The following is a 24,523-nucleotide window of genomic DNA, read 5'->3' on the forward strand; positions in this document are numbered from 1 at the left end:
GAAGGGAGCGGGTGAAACAGGCTCTGGCCCTTGACGCCCCCTGGGGCTGCCTCAGCTGCCGGCGGCGGGTGCAGTGAGGACTGCCAGGCGGGGTGTCGGCAGCCCCCCAGGATCGAAAGCAGCCATGGGGCATCAGACGCTCAGTGTTTGGGCCTCGTGCCCGCTCTGCTCCTGCACGCTGTGTGCACATGCTTCCCTGGGGACGCGGGCACGTCCGCCTGCCTGCCGAGGGGCTGGGGGCGGGCGACGGGCGCCGCCACCGCGGTAAGAGCTGACACCGTGAAGGTAACCTGAGCGGCCGCCCCAGCGCGCCCCGGGAGCTGCCAGCCTTGGCACAGACGCCAGGGCGGTGCCAGAGGGCCGCCGGGCAGGCTCCGTCCTGCAGCTGCGTCCCCGCTGGGATGGCGGGTCCCGCTGCCTCCGCCTCTGCACCGTCGTCCCTGAGGTCGCGTCTGCCTCTGTCCTTACGCTCTCCGAACGTTATTTCACTTCACAGAAGTTTAACACAAGGAAAGGAACATTTACAGTGACGCTGCATCTCCTTTACGCTTATGTTCTTTATGTAATTGATAGTTATTTGGCTTTTCCTCCTTTTTTTTCTGTTTAAAGCCTTTACCTATCTTTTTTGTTGTTGTTTGGTCAGGGAACGTGAGTATTTTTTAAAAACCGTTACGAGTAACTAATGCCAGCAAAGGAGGCCGGTCAGAAGGGCCGACACGGACCCACGAGCTCGCGCAGGCGGGCGGGCTGGAAGGGCAGCGTGCGCGTCGCCGGCTCTGCCTTCCAGAGCGGACGGTGCGGGAGCCGAAGAGCACGCGCGCGCGCACGCACACTGCCCGGGTGTCCGGCTGGCGGCGGCAGCACCCGCGCCAGCGCGCTCTCCGGCGGCGCTGGCTCAGTGAAGGCGAGTGGGAAAAGGGGGGGCGGCGCCTGCACTTCTGAACGACGTGGGCGGGGCGCAGAGCTGCTCAGGGGCCCGGCGAAGGCCTCCTGGCAGAGAGGCGGCACGAGGCGGGTCTCACTTACCCGGACGTGGGTCTGACCCCATCTTTGGCTTCTAAGTTGCTGTGCAGCCTCAGGCAGGTTACCCAGCCTCTCTGAACGCCAGTCCCCGCCCCTCCCCCCCACACACCCCCATCCAATGGGAGCAATGTATCCGCAGGCAGGGGCTGTGGAGTTGGGTCCTGAGGCAGGGCTGGGCGCAAGGTCTGGGCAGCCCTTGGCCCCCCATTTTTGCACACCCAGGCAAGGGGAAGGACACTGCAAAAACAGAGTACCTACTGTGTGCCAGGTCCCATCCCAGGCAGTCGGAAAGCAGAGGTTAATGAAACAGAAACTGCCCCCAACTCTCGAAACTCTAGCGACAAGCGGGAGAGCCACACAGGCACCCCAGCACCCTAGGATTCAGGAGGGGGTGGCCAGCAGGAGATGGAGGCTGAGACCAGCCTGGGGGGTCGTTGGCAAGGGACATCTGTCCTGAGACACCTTGCGTGCAGGAGTTCTGGGGACAGACAGCCCGGCCGACGGAGGGCGCGGCACAGGCCTGAGACGGGATGCACCCGGGCACGTGTGACACGGGCATGGAGGTGGGGGCAGCTGGAGGACGCCGACCACACTCGCTCTCATCCGTCCTGACCCGGGGGCCGGCCGGTATCTGCACAGGGCCCCCCCGCCCCGCCCCACGCGTGAGCACAGGCCCAGGGCGCAGGCACGCCAAGCAGGCGGGCGAGGCAGCCACGCCTACCTTTGGCAGCGCGTACTTGGGCAGCTTCATGGGCACAAACTCGCTGTGACGGTAGGAGACGTAGAACGTGGTCCGGTTGCTGGAGGTGGCCTGGCCGGAGGGAGGGGCGCGTGTTTGAGGGGCTGGTTTCCTCTGGAGCCAGAGCCCCGAGAACGAACACTACACTGCGTATTCAGCTCGTGAAAAAAATGCCCTTTGGCTTTGCAAGAACGTGCTCTGCCTGGAACACACGAACTCCTACTCATCCTTCAAATCCCCACACCCAATGCCCCTCCTCCGAGAAGCGTCCTCCGCCTTCTTCAGTTAGAACTAACCCCTTTCCTCCTGCTCTGTCGCCATGTCATTCCCCTGCACCTGAGTCGGGGAGCAAGGCAGAATGAACTGTCTAAGGTCTGAGCCGATCAGGAGGGGGACAGGTTGTTTTGGAAGCACTGAGCTCCTCGTCAGTAGCAGTAATCAAGAGGTGGTATGACCAGTCGTTGACTAGAGTTTCCGAATGGTCAGTCCACACAGTCTCTGAGGGTGCGCCCAACTCTGGCCAGGGTCCGAGTGTGTATGTACAGGCAGCAGGTCCTGGTTGCTGGCTGTGGGCAGGTGGTGTCTGGCAGCCAAGGGCAATGACCAGAGATAGCCCTACCAAAGCCAAAGGCACCAGATGGAGCAACATGGATGTGGGCTGTGGGGGGCTGCTGGTGGGGGCAGGGAGGGGCAGGCAGCCCCCAGAACTGGGGTCCGGCTCGGCGGGGCCGTCCGGGGGTGCCTGCCGCCACGGCCACGGGGGGCAGGGAGGAGACTGTGAACTAAGTAACGCTCGGAAGCCCAACAGCCACTCCTTGTTGTGCCTCCCATGGGCGTCGCTGCCCATGGAACGGCCCATGGGCCACGTCCCCCCCCCGCCACGCCCACGAGCCCGCCGCCATGGCCACGCACCGTGAAGAAGATGTAGTCGTTCTCCACGAACAGGGAGTTGCGGTCGACGGGGCCCGAGAAGGGCGACGTGGGCGCCTTCTGGGAGCAGTTGCGGACGTGGTAGGTGAGGTACCGGAAGCCTGCGGCGGGGCGAGGGGCGAGGGGCCAGGGGCCAGGGGCGCTCAGCGTACGCCTCGGGCACCCCGACTGCTGGGCCTCTCCTGGCCCCCCTGGCCCGCCGGGAGTGGCGCAGCGGGTTTGGGGGGGCGGGCTGGGATTTTCAGGGGTTTGCCCGGTGGCCACGCCTGCGGCTGCTCGGGGTGGGGGCCCTGGGCCACGAGCTCCCTGGCCCTGTCAGGAAGCTGCCGGGACCCTCGGGGACCACCAGCTCTGCCGCCCCCAGCCCCGCTCACCTCCTCCGAGCGCGTGGGCCTGCAGGTGGACCACGTCAGCCTCGCCGTCCGCTCCAGACGCAGCCCTGCAACACGGGGGGCTCGGGCTGGCGTCGGGCGTGGGGGCCCCGGGCCCGGACAGCACCTGCATCCACGCCCCCCACCCCACGTCGCCCCGTGGGCTCCCGGGTCTCAGGCCGCTCTTGCACCCTAGCCGGAGGCCACAGTTCTCAGACCCCATGGCTCCGGGGAGGCGGCCGGGGTCCCTGCCAGGCAGGGCCTTGGGTCTGCTCGGTGCTTTTCTAGCGACAGTCTTGTTTTTGTTTCTTAGAGAAACTTGTTGTTTGTTTTTAGAGAGTGGGCCCTGGCGGGTGTGGCTCAGTGGATTAAATGTCAGCCTGTGAACCAAAGGGTCGCTGGTTTGATTCCAAGTCAGGGCACATCCGTGGGTTGCAGGCCAGGTCCCCAGTAGGGGGCGCGTGAGAGGCAACCACACACTGATGTTTCTCTCCCTCTCTTTCTCCCTCCCTTCCCCTCTCTCTAAAAATAAATAAATAAAATCTTTAAAGAGAGAGAGAGAGAGCAGGGAAAGGAGGAAGAGAAACATCGATTGGTTGGTTGCCTGTCGCATGTACCCCACCTGGGTCCACACCTGCGACCCAGGCACGTGCCCCAACCAGGAATCGAACCGGCGACCTTTCGGTTCACGGGCCGGCACTGGATCCACTGAGCCGCACCAGCCAGGGCAACAGTCCTCTTCACAGAAGATGTTCTCCTTTGCAAAGGACTCTCCCATGAGTTGTGTGTTTTGTCTATTTTTTTTTTAAAGATCAAAATGGTCTCAGGAGGCAGGGGCAGACTTGGGAATACCGCCCTGATTTTGCAAATTAGGAAGCTGAGGCCCGGAGGAGCAAAGCAACTGAAGCGACCGCCCCGGGGTGCACAGCCCTGGTGGCAGGGCCCGGCTCCCCACGGTGCCCTCTCCCTCCACCCGCAGCTCCCAGTGCCCCACTGCCCCGGGGCACCCTGGGGAGGCCCTGCTCGCAGCTGCCAGCCCCATGACCACATGGGCCGGGGGCTCCGGCACTCCTGGGCTGTGGTGGGCCTTTGAGGAGGCCCGAGAAGGGGAGAAGGCAGGCGGGTTGCAGGGTCGCAGCTCCGCGGGCTGCAGCCTCCCAGGGCGCAGGGACGGCCAGCAGCGTTGGTGCAGGGGGGCTCCCCGTGCCTGCCCCGCCCCAGGCAGGGCACCCGGGAACTGGAGTGCAGACGCTCAGACTGGAAGGAAGCTCAGTGAGGACCTGGCCCCGGGGGTCCCGGTTCTCACTCTGCGACGCGCCCCCTGGGCTGCGTCTGCCCCCCGCCGTTTTCTTCACTGTGTCGACGCTCGGAGACCTCTGACCACTCCGCCTCCGCCGGAGCGCGGGGTCTGCTGAGCGGGCACTTTCGAGGCAGCGACTCTCGGACCGAAGTGACCGCTTCCAGTCCACCCAGCAACCAACCCCGCCCGCAGGGACACGGACCCCCACAGCGCGCGGACCCTGCCCCGGAGCCACGGGGCGTCCTCCCTGGTCATGAGACCCCCGGGCGGGGCGCTCAGCCGCCAGCGGCCATGGACCCCCCACCTGAGTCAGGCCCTGCAGTTCTCAGCCCCGCCTCCCAGGGGGCTCCACCTCCACCAGGGACCAGCGGCCCCAGCGGTCGGACGGGCAGCCGTGCGTGGGTCTCAGGGCCCCGGGCCAGCAGACCCACGAACAGAATGTCGGTGAGCTCTCCGGAGGGAGCCCTCCCGCCTGGGTTCCCGCTCTCCCCTAAACGAAGGAGGTCACCCACTGCTCCCTTCACCAGGAGCACCGGCGGCCCTCGGCTGGGCCCACGGGACTGGGGTCTGCAATCTGTCGTCTGTAGAGTCTGGGGATGACACCAGCCTGTTCGCTGACACACTCTCCTTCACCCACTCACCCACTCACCCACTCACCCACTCACTCACTCCCCCACTCACTCACTCACTCACCCACACCCTCACTCCTTCACTCACTCATTCACTCACTCAGTCATTCACTAACTCATTCATTCATTTACTCACCCATCCATTCACTCACCCACTCACTCACCCACTCACCCACTCATTTACTCACTGACTCAGTCACTCACCCACTCACTTTCTCCCGTTCGTTCTCCCCCCACCCCCCACACGCATTCCCTCAGTCTCCCACTCCCCCAGCAGTGTCTCCCGTGGCTTTCCCGACACGTGCACGGCAGGGCTTGGACTGGGGGGTGGACACCGCTGGCTGAGGACGACCCGCGAACCAGAGGCCCCCCGGGAGTCACATGCTGTGGAAGCTCAGAGAATCGGCTGTACCCCCGGATGCCGAAGGCGGCTGCGAGGCAGCGGTGCTGATGAGCCCCCCAGGGCGTCTCAACGCAGCCTGGTGCGGGGCGGCCTCCCTCCCGCACGGCAGGGGTCCCGCCACGGGGCCCACGGGAGCTGCTCCGCAGCTCAGCAGAGGGAGGCTGAGGCTTCCCGGGGCGAGCGCAGGCCCCGTGGAGACGCTGACCTGGGGGAGAGCCGGCAGCCAGGCTGCCCCTCAGGGACCACCAGCACGGCCTCTGGCCACAGGTGGGGCGGTCACGGCTCGGGACCACCGTTCAGCCCCTCTGAGCCTCAGCTTCCCCCTCCACCACATGAGGACAGGCAATCGGGCTGTTGCTGGATGATGGGGGGTTCAGACCCCAGGGCTGGTGCCTGGTGGGCGGGCGGGGCTCACAACGTGGCCACCGCCGGGTGGCTGTTACTATGGTTTTGTTCCGGGGCCGCCGAGACACCAGCAGGGCGGGCGATGCCCAGGGCCTGCGGGGGCGCAGGGTGCGGTGGGCCCCCGCCCCAGGGCTGCCTTCCTGCAGGGCCCTGGGGCCACTCCCCGGAGCCCCCTTATTTAGCATCTCCAGTCAGTCACAAGCCCGAGCGTCACACGGGACTCGGGTCCTTCCCGCCGCCAATTCAGGGACAAGGGGGGCCTCGGAGATGCCATCAAACGGCAGTGTTGGCCGCTGACACCAGTGAGTGAATGGGCAGGGGGGGGGCCACCCTCAAGGCCACCAAGCCCCCAGGCAAGGCTAGGCCCAGTGGCCCAGGGTGTGGAGCAGTTACCGCTCCCGTGCAACACCCCAGCACCGTCTGGGAAACCCGGGGGAGGAAGTCGGGTGATGGTGACTCGCTGGAAATAGTGCCAACGGGCCTCTCAGCGTCCGGGGCGGGGCGGTGGGTTCTCTCCCTGGCCACAGCAGTTTCTGCTGAGCGCCGAGGGCAACGAGGCTGGGGCTGGGGCTGGACCCCGAGGCAGCGCCGGCAGCCCTGCCCACGCCCTGGGCTGCTGTCGGTGCAGAAACCCCACCTCCTCCCCCTCCCCACCTCCTCGGGCCCTCGGGGCCAGCAGGTGACTCTGGTGACAAGGCCGGGGGTCGATGGCAGGGCTCTGGTTTCCGAGGAAGGAACCGGCCCTCCTGGGGGCAGCCGCACAAGGAGGCAGCCATCAGTCCTGCCCCCGGAGAAAGGCCAGAGCCCAGCAGCCCATGCCCCAGAGGAGACACAATGGTCCCTCCAGCCCGGGGCCCTTCATCAGGAAACCAGCCCCTCGTGCGTGTGCGAATGAGCATGCGGAGCAGGGAGGGACGGGCTGCAGGTCCACGGTGTGTGTGTGCACGTGCGCACCTGTGGAGGGGTGTGGCAGAGAGAACGCCAGCCCCCCGCCCCGAGGCAGCCGCACAGAAGGCGGATGCACGGCTGGTGGGGGCCGTGGGCACTGAGCAGCTCAGGTCCTGCGCCTGCTGCCTCGACTGCAGCAGGTACTTGTCCCCCGAGGGCCTCACTGCCTTACCCAACACGCGGCTCCTGAGCCCCCGACTTGCCCGGCTCAAGCCGTAGGACCGGGACGTGGAGCCAGAGCCCCCCTGGCGGCTCCCCAAGAATGCGAGCGGGCAGCCGGCCCCGCTGCCGGAGTGGCCTGTGCTGAGTGGCAGGCGCAGCCTGCGGGACACCAGGCCCGGGGTCCCCACCGTCTCTTACCGTCCAGCGGAGCGGAGGGCACCCACGGGGGTATCCCTGGGGGGGCGGGATAGGGGGTGCAGGGCTGGGGGCAGAGCGGGAGCAGGTGGGGAGCCCTGAGCCGGGGGCGGGGGCGGGGCGAGCTCTCACCAGAACACCTGCTCGTTCAGCACGCGCTCCTGCAGCAGCAGCCAGCTCCTCCCCATGTCGCAGGTCACGTAGAGCTTCAGGGCGGGAGACGAGAAACAGGAGCCGGTCAGCAGTCGGCCCCTTCCGGGGGCCAGGCCTGCCCTCCAGGGCGGTGCCCGCCTGGGCCGGGCCCGGTGCTCACGTGGGGGTGCGGACCAGCCCCCCAGAGGCTCAGGGGTGGGGCGCCACGGAGAGCCTGTGCTGACCCAGGCCGGCTGGCAGGAGCCAGAGGTTGGGGTGTGGGAAGCCTGGGACCGCCGCCCCGCGGAACCCCCTCGTGGGCACCTAGCCTACCAGCCGCACTCGGTCACAGCACCCAGCCCGGCCCCGCGATGCCGGGGGCACCGGATGAACAAGCAGACGGCACCCCAGGGCGGGCGGTCAAACGTCCTGCAAAGCGCCCGAGAGCCGATGTTCTCAGCTGTTCAGGCCCCGCGGGCTCCGGGGCCACTGCTCGCCCCCCCCCCCCTTTGGAGCGACAGAGCCGCTGGGGACGGTGCATGGCAGGCGGGCGTGGCTGTGTGCCACCAGAGCTTTATTCTCAAACAGGCGCAGGCTGCTGTCGGCTGACACCTGCCTCCTCGGGGCACAGGGTCAGGAGGGGTCGCCTGTCACATTTAAAAAGGGCCCTTTGGAAAGCTTCCACCCCCCCCCCCCCCCCCCGCCAAACCCCGGCTTCAGGAGGCCAGGACCTCGGCCGCACTAGGCAGGCGGCACTGCGCCGGCACACGGCGGCGGGTGCACGGGCAGCCTCGACCGGCTGGACTGAACTTGCACGAGGGCGTCGTGGGAGAGTAGGGTGGTGGCTGTGGCCTTTCACGGAGCCGGGCACTGAGTGAGACACAAGCTCGGCAAACGCTGCTTCGTTTATTTCACACACACACACACGCACGTGCACACACGCACACACCCTCATGCACACCGATGAGAGAGGTTGCTCCGGGCTGCAGGGTGTGCTCCCTGCAGCGACGCCCGCCTGTACGCCTGAGCACGACGTGCCGCAGGCCGAGGCGCCCCTCGGAAGGATGACCGGTTACACCCCAGTCCTTTGGGTCCCCCGAGGGGCAAGGCCAAGGCCAGTCCCTCCTCCTCTCTCAGTTTACCCATCTGCAAACCGGGACAGCACTGCCTACATCCTCGGGCAGTGGGGGCACACACCACGGTCGGCACCCTTGGGTGCCCGGGAGGCAGGTAACAGAACCTCCCCCACCCCCTGGGTGGCGGCGGCATCGCTGCCACTGTCGCCGAGGCCCTTGCGTCTGTGAGGCCTGCCCCGGGGCCTCATGAAGCCTTTCCAATGCTGCTCCCCGGGAGGTGGTTTCACACCGTGCCATCGACGGCTGCAGAAACACGGTGTTTCTGCTCAATAACAGACAGATGGCAGGAAGCAAGCAAGAACAAACGCCTAGGGGCAAGCAGTCACGGCGGCCAAAACCCTCACGGCGACACCCTGTGGAAGGGTGGCTTGAGCCCGGTCACCCTCTAAGAGGGGAGGGAGGCTGTGCACCGGAGAGGTGCTCTGACACAGAGATGCCATGATCAGAAGTCACCCAGGGAGAAGTCACGGTGGAGGGGGGGCCCGGTCAGGGGACGGTATGTCCCTGGAGGTGCGAGCCAGGGGGTCTGGCACGATTGTCAGGGGCATCACACTGCTGCCCGGGCCTTCCGTGTGCGCAGGGTGTGCTGGCTGGTGCTCGGCATCCCCCCCAGCCCCCTGTAGTGGCTGCGAAGCTCAGGTCCCACGTTGCTCGGACTCCCTTGCAGCTACAGTTCTGAGTTAGACAGATGGACTTGTGTGAGGTTCGGGAAGTGAGCAGCTGGGAGGAGGCACTTTCCTGCCACCTCTGGTGGTTTTGGCTGACCTACAAGGTCACTGGGCCATGATCTGGTCGGTGTCCCTCCTCCAGCGAGAAAGGGCGAAAGGATGGTGGTGAAGGCAGCAGCTGGACTCTGCGCCCCAGTGTCCGACCCCTGGCGTGTGGACACTGCCAGGCAGTGCAGGCTGTGAGGGGGGAGGGCGGCTCTGGAGGCCGGGTCTGCACACGAGCGGCGTGCTCTTCTTAAACTATATTTTACTGTTGATGCTACCACAGTTGTCCCAGTTTCCCCCCTCCGCCCCCTCCCTCCGCCCCCGGCCCCACTCGCTCAGGCAGTGCCCACACCGTGGTCCCCGCCCGTGGGGTCTGCGTGTGTGTCCTTTGGCTGCTCTGTTTCCCGTGCCGAACCCGCCCTCCCCACGGCTGTTCTGTGGCCGCCGGGCTGCACTTCTCGCTGCCTTCACCCTCTTCACCCAGACCCCTCCCGTCTGGGACCACCAAAACGTTCTGTGTCCACGATTCTGTTTCCGTTCTGCTTGTTCACTTTACTTTTTTAGAATCAATTGTTGACAGGCATGTATTATTGCCACTTCGTTGTCCATAGGTCTAGTCTTCTTAAAGGAGACCCCCTAACATCCCGTGTAATACGGGCTTGGCGGCGATGAACGCCTTTATCTCTGCCTGTCTGGGAAGCTCCTTATCTGCCCTTCGACTCTAAATGACGGCTTTGCCGGGTACGGCAGTCTTGGCTGTAGGCCCTGCTTCTCGGGACTTTGAATACTTCTCGCCAGTCCCTTCTTGCCTGTAAGGTTTCTTTGGAGGAATCAGTGGACAGTCTGATGGGAACGCCCCCTGTAGGGCTGGCAGCCTCCCTGCGTTTGTTTCCGTGTGTTAGCAGAGCTGCGGCGGCTCCCAGGCTTGGGGGGTGGCCTGATGCAGTCGGCGTCCTGCGGGGCCCCGTGGCCCAGCCTCCCCTGTCACCCAGGCCGGGCACTCGGACTTCCGGTTGGACTCGGCCCACGGAGGCAGCTGGAGAAGGCCGGAGCGCTGGGAGGGAGTGGCTGGGCGGGGTCATCGCTGCCCCCCAGGACAGCCAGAGCCAGGACTCCCCGGGTCCTCTCCTGAGACCGAGGGGCAGGCTGAAAACGACCCCCAAAGACAGTCTTGTCCTAATTCCTGGAACCTGTGGGCGGGACCTTCCAGGTCACTCAGGGAAGATCTTAAAGGGAAGAAGATCATCCTGGATTACCTGAGTGGGGCAGAGGGGGTTATCCCCCACTCCCCATACACACACGCACACACACGCACACACACACATGACGCCTCGGAGATGGAGTGGACACAGAGGGGAAGGTGCAGCCTGGGAAGACTGGAGGGATCGGTCTGCCGGCCGCCGGCCACCAGAAGCCAAAAGCCGGAAGAGGCACGGGAACAGCCTCCCTGGAGCCCCAGGAGGGCACGGGCCCTGCCGACACTTTGGTTTGGACCCAGTGAAACTATTTCAAACTCCTGGTCTCCGGATTGGAGAGAGAACGACTGTGTTGTGGCTACCCAGTCTGTGGCCATGTTCGCCGTGGCTGCAGGGGCGCCTGCCCACTGTGGGGGCCACTCCATCGGCGCCCTCCCTAGGCCGCAGACTGCACCCCTCAGCCCTCGGGACGGGGGTGGGCAGCAGCTCTCCTACTGTGCACTGGCTCTGACGGAGCCCTCTGCCACCGGGGTCTGCTCGACCGCCCACAAAGGGTGGACACAGCCCCAGAGGAGGGGACGCCAACCTGGGGCCTCAGGGGGATGCCTGCTTGTCAGCGAAGGTGGAAGAACATTCCAGGCTGGCAGCAAGCCCTGGCAAGCTGGTTGGGAGGATGCCAGGAATGTTCCAGAAGGGGAAATGGTGTGCAGAGGGGAGGTGCAGTGGGGTAGCCCTATGAATGACCTATGTCCAGGCCCCCTGTGAGTGCCGAGCACCCCCTCCCTCTTGCCTACGCCCCACCCAGTTCTTGCACCCGCAGCCGGGGCTGCTCCCACCAGTGGGCGCCCAGACCGCATGGGCCTGGGAGAGCAGGTGACAGAGGGTCCCATGGCCCCCACCCCGGGCCCCTCCCGACCAGCCCAGGGCCTCCGTCCCCCCACCCCCGAGGAGCAGGGGCTGCCCCGCCGCCGGCTCACCTTGCTGTCCTTGGTGGTGACCAGGACCTTGTCCTCCTCCTTGGGGTGGAAAATCAGCTTCTCCGCGGAGAAGGGGATGACCTGCTTCCGGAAGGAGCTGCCCTCGTCCGTGCTGAGGAACAGGCTCTGCCTCCCGTCGCTCAGCGACGGGCTCACCAGGATGATCTGGAACGCGAGGCCCGGGCGTGAGGGCCCACGCGGACTCGCCGGCTCGGAGCCCTTGTCCTCGCGGCTCACGCGGACTCGCCGCCACCCCGGGGCTCGGTCTCCTTGCCCGTGAGGTGGGCGGGGGCTCGGCCCTGCGCCCGGGCCGCGAGAGCCCGCGGGGAAAGTCTGAGACGAGTGTCGCCAGGCTGTCCTCCTCAGGACCCTGCCAGGCGACTGACTCTCACTACGCTCGGGCTCCCCCCGCTTGGCAGACGGGGAAACTGAGGCACGGAGGAGGCAGTGACCACTGCCGAGGTCACAGGCCGGGCAGGGCCGGAGCCAGGATGCGGGCGTGACTCCTGAGCGCTGGCGTTTCAGCGGGCCTGGAGCTGCAGGCGGGGGGCAGGGGGGGGCCCAGCCCGGCCACCGTGAGCCTGGCTTTCCCGGGGACGGGGGTGGGGCCGTGACACCCCCTCTGCGCGGATGCCCCAGGGGCGGGGCCTTCCCAAACCCACCGCTCCTCCAGGAGGCGAGTCCTCCTGAAGACCACTGACCGCAGCGAGCGCAGCTCAGGGAGATGCCCCAGCTCCTGCCCCCACATGAACAGGCGCTGGCCTGACACGTCCGTCCCCTCCCGGGGTATCCTCACACGCTCCCACGCACACCAGCCAGTGTCGCCCTCAGGCCCCGGCCCCTTCTCTCCCTAGCCAGCCTCGGGTCCAAGGGGGGCCCACGGGGCCCTCGCCTGGTTCCTCGGTGACCCTGCCCCGGAGAGCTGGACAGCGGTGTGCATGGAGACCCTCCGGAGCTGTGGCTCGTACACAGGACAGATGTGGGGGGGCGCGGAGAAGGGCCAGGGGAGCAAGAGACCCCAAAGTCAGGTTTGCAGAGCTGGTTAACGACATGGCAGCAGGGGGCTGGTGACAGAGGCGGATTTCAAGTGTCAGCCAGTGTGATGCCCCGGCTGGCCACACCGACCGGGTGGTCCCCAGGCAGCGCCGCGACAGCCTGTCAACGGTGCGTGGGTGAAGTCAGTGTAACTTTCTCAGGGGAAATGTGTCCAGTGGGATGAAGGGACTGGGACGCAGCTCTAAGGAGGGAGGAAAGCCCACCACTGGTGACAACAGGGACAGACCCTGAGAGCCCTATGCTGAGGGAAGTACGACAGCCAGACAGACAGAGAAAGACAGATACCACGGGACCTCGCCTACAGACGGAACCGCTGCCACGCTCCCAGACACAGCGCACAGGCGGGCGGCACCAGGGCCAGGGCAGAGGCCCCCGTTACCAAACAGCCAAACAGCGTCCTGGGATGTATGTACACGGATGTGGCAACTGCAGTCAGTGAAACTGTATCGTGTGTCCAAAAGTCACTAAGGACGTGCATTTTAAAAGTTCTCATCCTGAGAAAATGCTTTGTAGCTATGTGAGGTTACGGCTGTTAACTAGAGCCCCCACTCTGTACAAATACCGAGTCACTGCACTGCGCACCTGAGACCAGCAGAACGCTGTGTGCCTCAATCTGAAAAGCAAAAGAGCCCTGGCTGGTGTGGCTCAGTGGGCCGAGCGCCGGCCTACAAACCAAAGGGTCACTGGTTCAATTCCCAGCCGGGGCACCTGCCTGGGTTACAGGCCAGGTCCCCAGTTGGGGGTGCACAAGAGTCAGCCACACATTGACGTTTCTCTTCCTCTCTTTCTCCTTTCCTTCCTGTCTAAAATAAATAAACAAATAAAAATAAATAAAAAACAAAAGGAAAGGAAGGAAACACAGGGGATATTAATAGTGGTTGGTCTTCTTATAATTTTTCTGAGCCTAAATTCTGTCAACCTCAGCAAAGCTGAATGTTTCTCATTTATTTTAGGTGTTCTTGCTTTACGGAAGCGCCCGGCCCCGCATTCCCACCTGAGTTTAATCTGGTTTTATGATATAGACACCCTTCCCCCTGTTATCTGGTTGCCAAATCCCTCCTCCTCTACCAAAGCTCATTTCAAAGGTCACCTCCTCCAGGAAGCCCTCTCTGCTCTTTCCCAGTGTCTTGTGCATCGTTTGGTCCAGCCCGATGCTCCCCAGTGTGCTCCTTGTGAGTCTGCCTTTCCCTCCAGGCCGGGGGCTATGTGGCCTGGCAAGGCCCGTGTTTCCTCCCTGCCACACCTCCGGCCCGGCAGGCACTGCCCCCCGATAACAGGCAGTGAGTGGTGCTGTTCCCACCCAGAGGAGGGCCCTGGGCCCAGGGGTGCCTCTGCATCACAGCCTCAATCAGGACCTCAGCCCTGATGACGGTGGCACTGCAGGGGGCGGGGACAGACCCCGAGGAAGCCGCCCTGGCCGGGTGCCCCGGGATGGGGATCGGGGGCTATTTTTGGCCCGAGGGGGACGAGCACACCAGGGAAGACGGGCGGAACGAGCGTGCCGACAAGGAAAGCCACAGCGGAGCAAAACACAAATTAATTCGCGTCACGCCAGCCCGCGGAGGCCGGCAGATTGCTGCTCCAAATCGGGAACCAGACTATTTTAAAGGGTGATATTTTCACTCCTTGCTATTCTGGGGAGACTCGGGGCCCACGCCAGCTCCCGGGCCGAGGGACGGGCTTCGGGGAAGTGGGGGACACGGCTGGGGCGCCCGTCTGAGGCTGGTTTCTCGCGGGCCCACCACACCCTCCGCAGGCCCGAATGGGAGGCAAACGTGAGGCTCGCTGTGTGGCCACGAGGACCACGAGTTTCAAGGGCGTTGCACGGAGCCCAGGACCCCCTGCCGTGGCCAGGACACTCACCCCAAGGCCCCCATCGTTCCCCGGCTCCTCCCCGATCACCTGGGACCGGAGCCCCTGGACTGCACCCCGGGCATCCGCACTGGTACCTTCCCAGCGGCCCCGGGGCATCTGCTCCCTGCAGGTGGACGGCCACCCGGGGCCTGAGCTCCCGCCGGTTTGCAGCTCCGTACCCGCCAGCTCTGCGTGCAACCCCGGGCTTGGCCTGCCCTCACCCCACCCCCGATGCAGTGACTAGATGCGGTCACCAGGGAGCCCAGCCCACACAGGGCCCCCAGAGTTCACTCCCGCCGGCCGCCCCAGGAGGACACTGGCCCCACCCGTCCTGCTTGCCCGTTGGAGACAGGAGGCCCGGGGGGCTGTGTCCTGTGTCCGGTAGGAGAACCCGGTTGGCACCCGGGGCTCCACTGCCTGGTGCCCACTCTCAGCCACGCGGATGATGGTCTGCAGCAGGGCGGAGACGACCCTGACGACAGCCCCGGGCCCCCGGGGCGGCCACGCTGCCTGTGAAAAGTGCAGCGCGTGCAGGCAGTGCGGGCGGGCTCTGGAGGCGCCGCTGGACCCCGGGGGCTGGCCGTGCAGCCCTGGGCGGGTGTGCTCACGTCTCCAAGCCCCGGCCTGCTCACACCTGCAGGTGAGGGCGGGGCCTCCCACTGCAGGGGCCATGGGGAGGGATCGCTGACACAGCGGGCACAAGGGACCGAGCGCAGCCCCCGGGCACCGCAGCCGGCCTGTGCACGGCGGCGCCTCTGCTGTCACAAAGGCAGGAGGGTCTGTGCAGCTCTGTGCCTTCACCCTCACCTCTGGGCCGGGTCAGGGAGCTGGGGCGGGGGGGTGGGTGGGGGCAGGAACAGACGGCCCCATCGTCACACCAGAGTGGCCCGGACTGTGCCCCCTGGAGCAACCCCTGCCTCTCCCTCGGACTGGCCTGGGGCTGGGGGCTTCCCGGGAGGTGCCCCCAGAGCCAGGCCTCGAAGGGTGAGCAGCAGGGGCTCGGTGGGCCCCAGCGTCGAGCACTCTGAAGGGGTGAGACGGCCCCCCCTTTATCCAGGAAAAGCCACGCGCCTGGGTGTGTTTTGTCTCAGGCCACGCTCTGGACGGGTTTGCTCCGCGGACTCCAAAGCTGGTGTGGCCACCCGGCCGGCCTGTAGGTGGCGCCTGTCCTCCCCCGCAACAGCGGCTGGCAGGCAAAGGGGGGGACAGGCTGTGGGGGCCCCTAGGAGAGCCCCGTGCAGGGGAGGGCTGGAGCGGCCCTGCCCGCCCGCACCCGAGGGGACCTCAGGACGCCGCCTCCGCCCCCACCCACAGGGCTCGCTGGCTCTACGGGGGCTCCTGCCACCCTGTGGCCTGCGCCATCTCTGGGTCCCCTACAGGAGCCACGTGTGGTTCCACGCTGCCCCGACGGGCCTGCCGGCCTCACTGCCGAGCTCGCTCAGGTGGTGACACCTCAGAGGCCACCAGGAAGCGAACAGGGCCCCGGAGCCGCCTCCCGCCCCCGCCCCCCACCCCCCGCCGGAGCGCTGGCCATGCAGCCGCTCCCCCCCCCCCCCCCCCCCCCGGACTCCACGCAGAGCTCTTCCTCGGAGAGAGGGTGTTGCCAGCCCGCCCTCTCCAGGCGCGGCCCCCAAAGGGGCCCCACCCCCCGCCAGGACGGGTGTCACCACCTCCCCTTTCTATTTAAGCCCCAGTGTGCGTCTATTCCTGGCCACACAGCTGCGCCCAGCTGGAGACGCAGACGCTTGGCTGCGAGGCAGCCGGGAGGGGCAGACGCGAGACAGACGAGAGCAGCGGCACCCCCCCAGCCCCAGCCCCCACCCCCCGGGGTTAGAATCTGGGCGGGCCAGCGGCTCCCTGCCTGCCTGAGTCCCCAGGGGCGGAAACGACCCCCCCCATCCCCCACCCCCCACCGCCATGCTGGCTCCGGGAGGGAGCGCCCCCTGCTGGGTGGCCAGCGCACGCGCATGCGCGGGTCCGTGCCCCGGAGTTTCGGAAGCCCGCTCCACGTGATGGTTTCGGGTCTGGGTGGCCACGGGCACCGCAGGTCACAGGTCTGGGTCTCGCTGTGTGTGGCTTTGCCGTCTCCGCGGTCGGCGACCTCGGGCAGGTCACTCCCCTCACACCGGGGGCAGTCGCCCCTCCCCCCTCGGGCTGGGGTCCCTCGCTGAGGTCCCACCCCACAGCGGAACCCTCGCAGGGACCGAGGACCCTTCCTGGGCTTTCTCGGCCCAGAAAGGTCTGTCCCGGGAGGGGCCTCGGGCCATCTGAGGGGACTGGTGCAGACACCAGCCTGCCAGGTGCCTCACGGCTCTGCTGGGCGCCCGCCTGCAGGGCCTCTCTCGTCCGTGCTGCGGGGTCTGGCACTCTCGGCTCGCCCCTGTGACCTCAGCCTGCTGACCGGCCTGCCCGTGGGCCATGGGCCCGCCATCCTGGAGGGCTGCCGGTCCCCACCCCCAGGCCTACCGCGCCCTCACGCTCCGCTTCCGAACGGTGCTCACTCGCTCGACACCCTCGGCGTCTTCTCGCTGACCGCGGTGCGGGGCGGCCCTGGCGGGGACCCGGCTGGGTCGGCGGGAAGCCGTGGGGACGACCCGGGTGGCACCACCCACTGGCCTGCTCTAGGGCAGAGGTCACCCTCCATCGTCCACCCACCAGGAAGCACTCTGGGAGACGCTGCTGTGAGCCCGAGCACAGCTCAGTCACCTGCCCCCATGTCACCCCGAGCACAGTAACTGTCACCAGGCAACCCAGCCCCCGACTCCGCCCTCCTCGGTGGGTGGCCAGCGCCGGTGTCCCCGAGTCCCTCTCCGCAGGGACGCGAGGCCCCTCGGGCAGGGCGGGGCGGTGAGCAGGTGAGAACACCTGCTGAGCACCTGCCCCCGTGCAGGTGCCGGCTCGAGAGCGCGGGTGTCCTCCCCACGGTGGTGAGGGGGCGACGGTGCGCTCCCCACAGACCAAGCCCGGGAGCGCGGCGGGGAGCGGAGCTGCGCCAGCCACGGGGCCGGGCCAGGGCAGCGCGTGAGCCCGGCTGCCGGTGAGCCTGGGTCTAACCGACCGACAGGCAGCCGACCTGCTCGGGGGAGGGGGCGGGCGGCGACCTCTGGAGGGGCCGCGTTCCGGAAGCCGGGCTTTCGCCGGGACAGTTGGGTTCGGCGCCCACGGGCCGGTCTGCGGACAGTCTGCTCATCCGCCCGCCCCTAGTCGGCGGCGGCGGTGGCAGCGGGCCGTCTTGCCTGACGTGGTGGGACGCCGATCCCACGGCGGCTCAGGCGGCCTCCGCGGAGACCCGGCGGGTCTGGAACCCCCGCTGCGGGGGCCCTCCCTGCCTTCGAGCTCAGAAAGGAAGACGCCGTGTCCACCACCGGCCAGGTCGGTTAGACGCTGCGTTCACATCCCTGAGCCGCCACTCTCACGGCTCGAGGTGAACGCGTACGGTGCATCGGCGTCTGCACCGGATGGTCAAGGCCACGGCCACCAGGGCAGGGACCCCTGACGTTCTGTGGTTAGGCCATCGCGTCAGGGCAGAGCCGAGAGCCCCGTCGCTGCCTGGTGTCCCTCTCCCTGGGCGGCTGAGCTCACGGCTGACGCGGGTTGGCCCTGGTCTGTGTGACAGAGATGCCCCGAGTCCCTCAGCGCAGGGAATGGCACTGGGGAGACAGCTCCCGTACTCGGTATTTGTCGGGTGCTCCCTGGCGCCGGGCACTGCGCTGGAGGCCTCTCGCACATTCCCCACGACCCTCGGAGGAGACAGCTACTGTCACGGTCCCTGCTGGGGGTGGTCCCCGGGAGGCGGTGATCGCCGTCCGGCTGGCATCCAACACAGCCGTCCGGCTCTGGCTCCCCCACGGCGGTCGTGGGTGGGGGGGGGGGGGCGCCGAGTCCTGCTTGTCACTCATCACCCACACACTCCTGGAACTGATGCCCCTGGAGCTGGGGGCAGAGCGAGGGCGCCCGGCTGTCCCCGAGCCCACGGAGCACACAGTCCGGTGGAGAGACGGGCAGTGCCCACAGACACACTTGGGGGCGGCTACGGACTCTAAGGAGGGCCCAGCCCCTCCCAGGGAGGCATCCAGGAGGCACTGGCCGGACCCCAGAGGGAGGAAGACAACTGGGCAACCTGCCTAGCAGGCAGGAGGGGGTGAGGAGGCCAGGGCTGTGGGAGAGAGGGCCGTGGACACGTCAAGGCTGCATGGTCCCACTCCTGCCTGGGCGCAGGGCATCCCTGGGGGCACTGGCAGGCTGTAGGGGTGCAGAGCCTGAGGAGGGGAGGGCAGCGGGCATCATGCGGCCGGGGAGCCGGGGGCCAGAGGGGGGCCCCCAGGACCTCGCACGGGGCGAGGACTGTGCAGAACCACCGGTCATCAAGGGGGGGCGCCAGCATCCCAGGGGGGCCCGGCGCCAGAGACGGGGCCACCTTCCAGGTCTCTTCCCTGTGCTCCCACCCAGGGGCCCTCAGCCCCCATGGAGCCCTGCGGCGCCCATTCCCGAGGCAGGCGGTGCCCCCGGGCCGGGCCCGGGACCATTGGGAGCAGAGGCCTCGTCAGTGCCAGGCAGACAGAACAGCACATGGCAGTGGAGGGACGGGAGCGTGGGCCGTTTGGCCAGCTCCTGCTGTCCTCTGACCGCCAGGGAGTGTCGGTTTAATTAAAGTTCCCGGGAAGCGGCTCCGGAGGGGATTTCCCGACGGCCCGGGGCAATGGTACGGAGACAGATGTGAGGCGGCTGGGTCCTTGCAAGAACCTTCTGTGACAACGTCCCCCACTGGAGGAGCAGGGGCGGCTGTGGTCACGCAGGCCCCCCCGGACCCCACCCCCACAGCATGGACCACAGACCAGGGTGGGGAGCTGGGGGCAGGGCCGTGGCCCCAGGACCTGGAGGCGGGCCGAGGTGCTGGGCCTCCCGGGCGGCTGTGGGGCCCACCGGCCCAGCCCACGGTCTCACGCTGGGATCACTGCGATAACGTCCCACTGCTTGGATGCCCCCAGTGACGGGGGGATCCCCTCCCCTCTGGCTGCGTGACGTTTCTCTTTATAACGAGCTCGGTCCTACGGGCACAGCAGAGTCGGCTGTGGGGTCCAGCGGACCCACGCCGAGTCCGGGCCCGGCTGCAGAGCTGGGGGGATGGGCAGTCGGCTCTGGGGCCCCGGGGAGCCGCCCTCCTTGCTTTCCTCTTGGTCTCATCCTTCTACCTCAGACTCAGGTGGGGGCGTGTGGGGTGGGCCGTGGAGGCGGGGCCCCCGGGGATCCCCAGGGCTCCGAGAGGCTGTGAGAGCAGCTCAGGGGGGCGGGGCGTCGTCAGGGGCCCGGGGAGCCTGGCACAGATCCGCCACGGGGAGCCCCCTCCGCCAGCAATCACCTCCCAGTACACACGGAGGAAACATCGTTTCCACATGGCTGGGTTTCAAACCCGGCAATTAAGTGGATCTTACAGTCGGTTTTCTGAGCCAACTCTCTGGGTTATGAGCATAAAGTGGGTCCCTGTAACGGCCCGCTGTTCCGCGTGGTGATCGCCGTCACAGTGGGTTTAATAATCGGGCAGAAAGGGACGCCCGGCCGGGGCTGACGCCACTTCCCAGGACTCCCTGTCGCCCTGGCGTGTGGCCTGACCAGCCCACAGAGGCGGGGCGTCCTCAGGGCCTGGCTGGGCCGGGGCCTGGGGTCAGGGCTGGCCCCGTGGAGGGCAGCCGACTAGGAGATGTGACCGTCCAGCTAGGAGCGAAGGAAGAGCCGGGTTCGGGCTGTGTGCCTGTACGCTCGTGTGTGCACGCGTGTGCACGCGTGTGCGTGTACGTACCTGGAGGTGGGGGCTCAGCACAGCATCTCTCCCTGCCCCGAGGGAGAGCGTCAGGAAGACTAGGGTGGAGGTGTCTTCAGCTGGGCGTGTGACCGTGAGGACATGTGACAGGGCTTCGGCGGCCATGGCCTTGGCTTCTTCCCGCCCCCGGAGGCTGCAGGCCCCGGGGAGGCTCGGGCTGCCCGTCCCCGCACCCTGGTAGCCCACCCACAGGTCCCTCCCTGTGCTGGACAGATTTCCCTGGGACAGGGGACAGTGTGAAGGCAGCAGTGCCTTTATTCTGGTGCCACCAGACCTCACCGGGTCCTGGCAGACCAGCACGCTCAAGGGCGCCGAAGGAGCAGGGGAAACCCGCCTCCCGGCAGAGACTGCCAGGACGTGGCCCCACGCGAGCCCCTTGGCGTCCCCACCCGGCCAGGCGCACGCCGCTGCCGCCCGGGCTCCGGACAGGCGCAGAGGTGCTGCGGAGTCCGAGGGCCACCCCGGCGACGGTGTCTTCGCCGAGCACCGGGCGGCTTATGTCATGTAGCCACGCTGCCCCCGGCACTGCCCCTGCGCTCCCGGTGACGGGCAGCCCTGCCCAGCCCTGCCGGCACCTGCTCTGCCTTCTTGTCCACCTGCACCCGCTCCCCGCCCCCCCTCCACCACCTCCCGGACACCCAGGGTTCAGCCTGGCGTCTGCAGGACTCTGAGCAGCAGCGTCACCGGGCACTGAGCCAGGCTTCCCAGGGCTGCCGGGGCCTGGCCGGTGCAGAGGCGGCAGAGCCGACACTTGGAGGGCGGGTGCAGGGGACCAGGGAGGAGGGCCCTGGATGGGGACCGGGCACGTGGGTGCCACCACGCCGCCCCACAGAGTCCACGGGCTCCAACACCTGTCTTTGCGCCTTGGTGGCAGGTGCCTGCGTCAGGTGGCATCTCCCCAGGACAAGGGCTGCGACAGCTCCTGTCGCTCCAGTTGCCTGTGGATCCCCACAGAGTCCGAGGCACCGAGTCTCCACGTCCGTCCTGGTCTGGGTCCCGTCCCCTCTGCCGTTCCCCAGCCGTGTGGCCCTAGCCACGTCACTCAACTTCTCCGAGCCTGTTGCCGGCTGCGCAGCTCGTCCTGGGTGTTAACACCCGCCAGGAGCTCAGGGGGGGTGACTGCAGCTGTGGTCACGGTCACCGCTCTGCTCGGTCATCGCCAACACAAGCAGCCACCAGGGCTGCAGGTGTGGTGCCCCGAGTCCCTCTCCACCTCCGACTGTCGGTGTCAAAGTCCGCCCTCACCGGCCCCCCGGGTGGGATTTTCAGGCTCCCGCCAGGGAGAGGGGCTGTGAGCGGTCCAGACCCTGTAGCAGGGGCTCGTGACACGCAGTGCCCCCGCCCCCGGATGGCTTCCTCCCGCACCCCCGTGCGCCGGCGGCCTCGCTGACAGGCGAGCCGTCGCCCGCACAGGCCGCTCTCCCTCGGTCCTCGGTGCCTGCGCTCGTGCTGTTCCCGGGGCCTCGACGCTCATCCACTCTGGGCTGAACGGCCAACAACCCCCAGAGGACCACACTCCGCTCCCTGTCCTCCGTGAAGGGCCCGGGCGGGGCCGAGTTCGCAGCCAGCCCCTCTGGGCTTGCAGAGAAAGGGAGCAGGACAAGGCAGAAGCCTCGCCCAGACTGCTGTCTGCGAGTTCACCGCGCCGTAGTGTGAGTGGACGGACGGACGGACGAGGGGTGGGCGGATGGGTGGGGGGATAGATGGATGGTGGATGGATGGTGGATGGTGGATGGATGGTGGATGGTGGATGGATGGATGGATGGTGGATGGATGGATGGGTGGATGGATGGATGGATGGATGGTGGATGGTGGATGGATGGATGGATGGTGGATGGATGGTGGATGGTGGGTGGATGGATGGTGGATGGTGGATGGGTGGATGGTGGATGGATGGTGGATAGATGGTGGATGGTGGATGGTGGATGGATGGTGGATGGATGGATGGTGGATGGATGGATGGTGGATGGATGGATGGTGGATGGTGGATGGATGGATGGATGGTGGATGGATGGTGGATGGTGGGTGGATGGATGGTGGATGGTGGATGGTGGATGGGTGGATGGTGGATGGATGGTGGATAGATGGTGGATGGTGGATGGTGGATGGTGGATGGATGGTGGATGGTGGATGGTGGATGGATGGTGGATGGATGGTGGGTGGATGGTGGATGGTGGATGGATGGTGGGTGGATGGTGGATGGTGGATGGATGGTGGATGGATGGTGGATGGTGGATGGTGGATGGATGGTGGATGGATGGTGGATGGATGGTGGATGGTGGATGGTGGATGGATGGTGGATGGTGGATGGTGGATGGATGGTGGATGGATGGGTGGATGGTGGATGGACGGTGGATGGTGGATGGATGGATGGATGGTGGATAGATGGTGGGTGGATGGATGGTGGATGGTGGATGGTGGATGGATGGTGGATGGTGGATGGATGGATGGATGGTGGATGGATGGTGGGTGGATGGATGGATGGATGGTCGATGGATGGTGGGTGGATGGATGGTGGATGGTGGATGGTGGATGGATGGTGGATGGATGGTGGATGGTGGATGGGTGGTGGATGGATGGATGGATGGATAGATGGATGGTGGATGGATGGTGGATGGTGGATGGATGGTGGATGGTGGATGGATGGATAGATGGATGGTGGATGGATGGTGGATGGATGGTGGATGGTGGATGGATGGATAGATGGATGGTGGATGGATGGTGGATGGATGGTGGATGGTGGATGGTGGATGGATGGATGGTGGGTGGATGCATGGATGGTGGATGGTCGATGGATGGTGGATGGATGGTGGATGGTGGATGGGTGGTGGATGGATGGTGGATGGTGGATGGATGGATGGTGGGTGGATGGATGGTGGATGGATGGTGGATGGATGGTGGATGGTGGATGGGTGGATGGTGGGTGGATGGATGGATGGATGGATGGTGGATGGATGGTGGATGGATGGTGGATGGGTGGATGGTGGGTGGATGGGTGGATGGTGGGTGGATGGGTGGATGGTGGGTGGATGGATGGATGGTGGATGGTGGATGGATGGTGGATGGATGGTGGATGGATGGTGGATGGATGGTGGATGGATGGTGGATGGACGGTGGATGGATGGGTGGATGGTGGATGGATGGTGGGTGGGAGAATAGGTGGTGGATGGGTGGGTGCACGCATGCACACATGGACGGGGGGCAAGCTAAGTCTTCCCGACCCTCTCCCTTCCTCCTCCAAGGCAGGATCCCCAACCAGTGTCTCCCCGAAGTCATGTCTGACCCCAGTTTTCCAAACAAATGCCTTCCCGGGACTTTCACACCCAGTCGCCGCCAAGTGTCAGAGGACAAGGGGAGCCCGTGCTAGTCCCCCGACCAGCAGTCACGGAGGCCGCGACACGGACACACGCCCTCCTCAGGGCATCGTCCAGCAGACTGCGAACCGGGGCTCCAGCTGCGGCGTCCGGGGCAGCACCTGGGCCCTGACCGCTCAGAAGGCTGGCTCCTCGGGTCCCCTCACCCGGGCCAGGGCCAGGGGGGACCCGGCCGGCCCCCCGGTGCAGCCATCCCAGCCGGCGTGGAGAAACGTCCACGCCCGGGAGGCCCCTGCTCAGAGCGCCCGCCAGAGCCCGGCCTCCCCTTCTGACAGACAAACCGGCAGCCACGCGTTTGGTCCACCTGACACGTGTCACGGCCCCACGCTGCCGGCCCCAGGCTGCCGACACCTGAGAGGTGGGACCTCGGTGTGGAGGGAAAAGAACAGCCGGCCGCCCCCCGAGGCCGCCCCCAGCAGCCGTCTCCCCACTCGGACACGGATGGCGGCCTTCTTAGTTGAATGCCTGCGACCCCCTCTCCCTGGGGGCCCGGGCGGAGGACAAAGGACACTGCGGGCTGTCACACGGACGGGACAGCTCTGTCCCCCGGGGGGCCCGACAAACCCTGTGGGGCCGTGTTTTTCAGCTGGAGAAACTGTTTCAAGGGCCTGATAAAGTGCGTTCTGTTGTTACAGAAAAGCAATCCATCTTCTGCAGCTGCTGCTGCTGAGACGACAAATTGATTCCTCAGAAAAAGACAACCCTTGCTCCGTGCCCCCGAGCAGCCCAGCCGTGAGAGCGCAGGCTCCGCTCCCAAGAGCCCCACCCACCCCGGGGGTGGGCAGCAGGACCCAGGCCACCCGGACGGCCCCCGCTGCAGGCAGAGACGGGGGGGCACAGGACCACCTCCCCGAGGCCACTTCACAGAGCCGGCCCCCAGCAGCAGCCTCACCCACCGCCCTCCCCTGCTGCACTGAGCCCCGGCCGGTGGGGGGGGGGGGGCAGTGGAGGGGCTCCAGGCCACCTGGGTTTCTATGGAAACCCTGAGGGCAACGGCCGGGGCCCCAGGACTCCCCACCGACCACACTCCCGCTCAGAGCCGGCGTCTGGCAGCCTCAGCCCCGACCACACTGCCGCGGTCGGCACAGTGTCAGCTCCTATGGGGCTCTTCTCCGGCCTGTGTCCCTGTGTCCCATGTCCCAGGCCGGGGCTGGCACGCTTG

The 24,523-nt window shown here is 66.5% G+C and overlaps 1 protein-coding gene across 1 annotated transcript in view; it reads right to left on the reverse strand.

The window, feature by feature from the left end:
* Nucleotides 1–24,523, reverse strand: part of SORCS2 (sortilin related VPS10 domain containing receptor 2) — a 217,333-nt gene that overhangs the window by 30,110 nt on the left and 162,700 nt on the right. Inside the window, exons 4-8 of the mRNA XM_036018489.1 lie at nucleotides 11,260–11,424; nucleotides 7,238–7,311; nucleotides 3,067–3,131; nucleotides 2,675–2,793; nucleotides 1,745–1,834 (exon numbers count right to left, since the gene is read on the reverse strand). Coding sequence (XP_035874382.1) covers nucleotides 1,745–1,834; nucleotides 2,675–2,793; nucleotides 3,067–3,131; nucleotides 7,238–7,311; nucleotides 11,260–11,424 — 513 coding nt within the window. The remainder of the gene's footprint in view (nucleotides 1–1,744; nucleotides 1,835–2,674; nucleotides 2,794–3,066; nucleotides 3,132–7,237; nucleotides 7,312–11,259; nucleotides 11,425–24,523) is intronic.

The sequence above is a fragment of the Phyllostomus discolor genome, chromosome 1 (assembly GCF_004126475.2).
Source record: "Phyllostomus discolor isolate MPI-MPIP mPhyDis1 chromosome 1, mPhyDis1.pri.v3, whole genome shotgun sequence".
In the NCBI taxonomy this organism is placed as follows: domain Eukaryota; kingdom Metazoa; phylum Chordata; class Mammalia; order Chiroptera; family Phyllostomidae; genus Phyllostomus; species Phyllostomus discolor.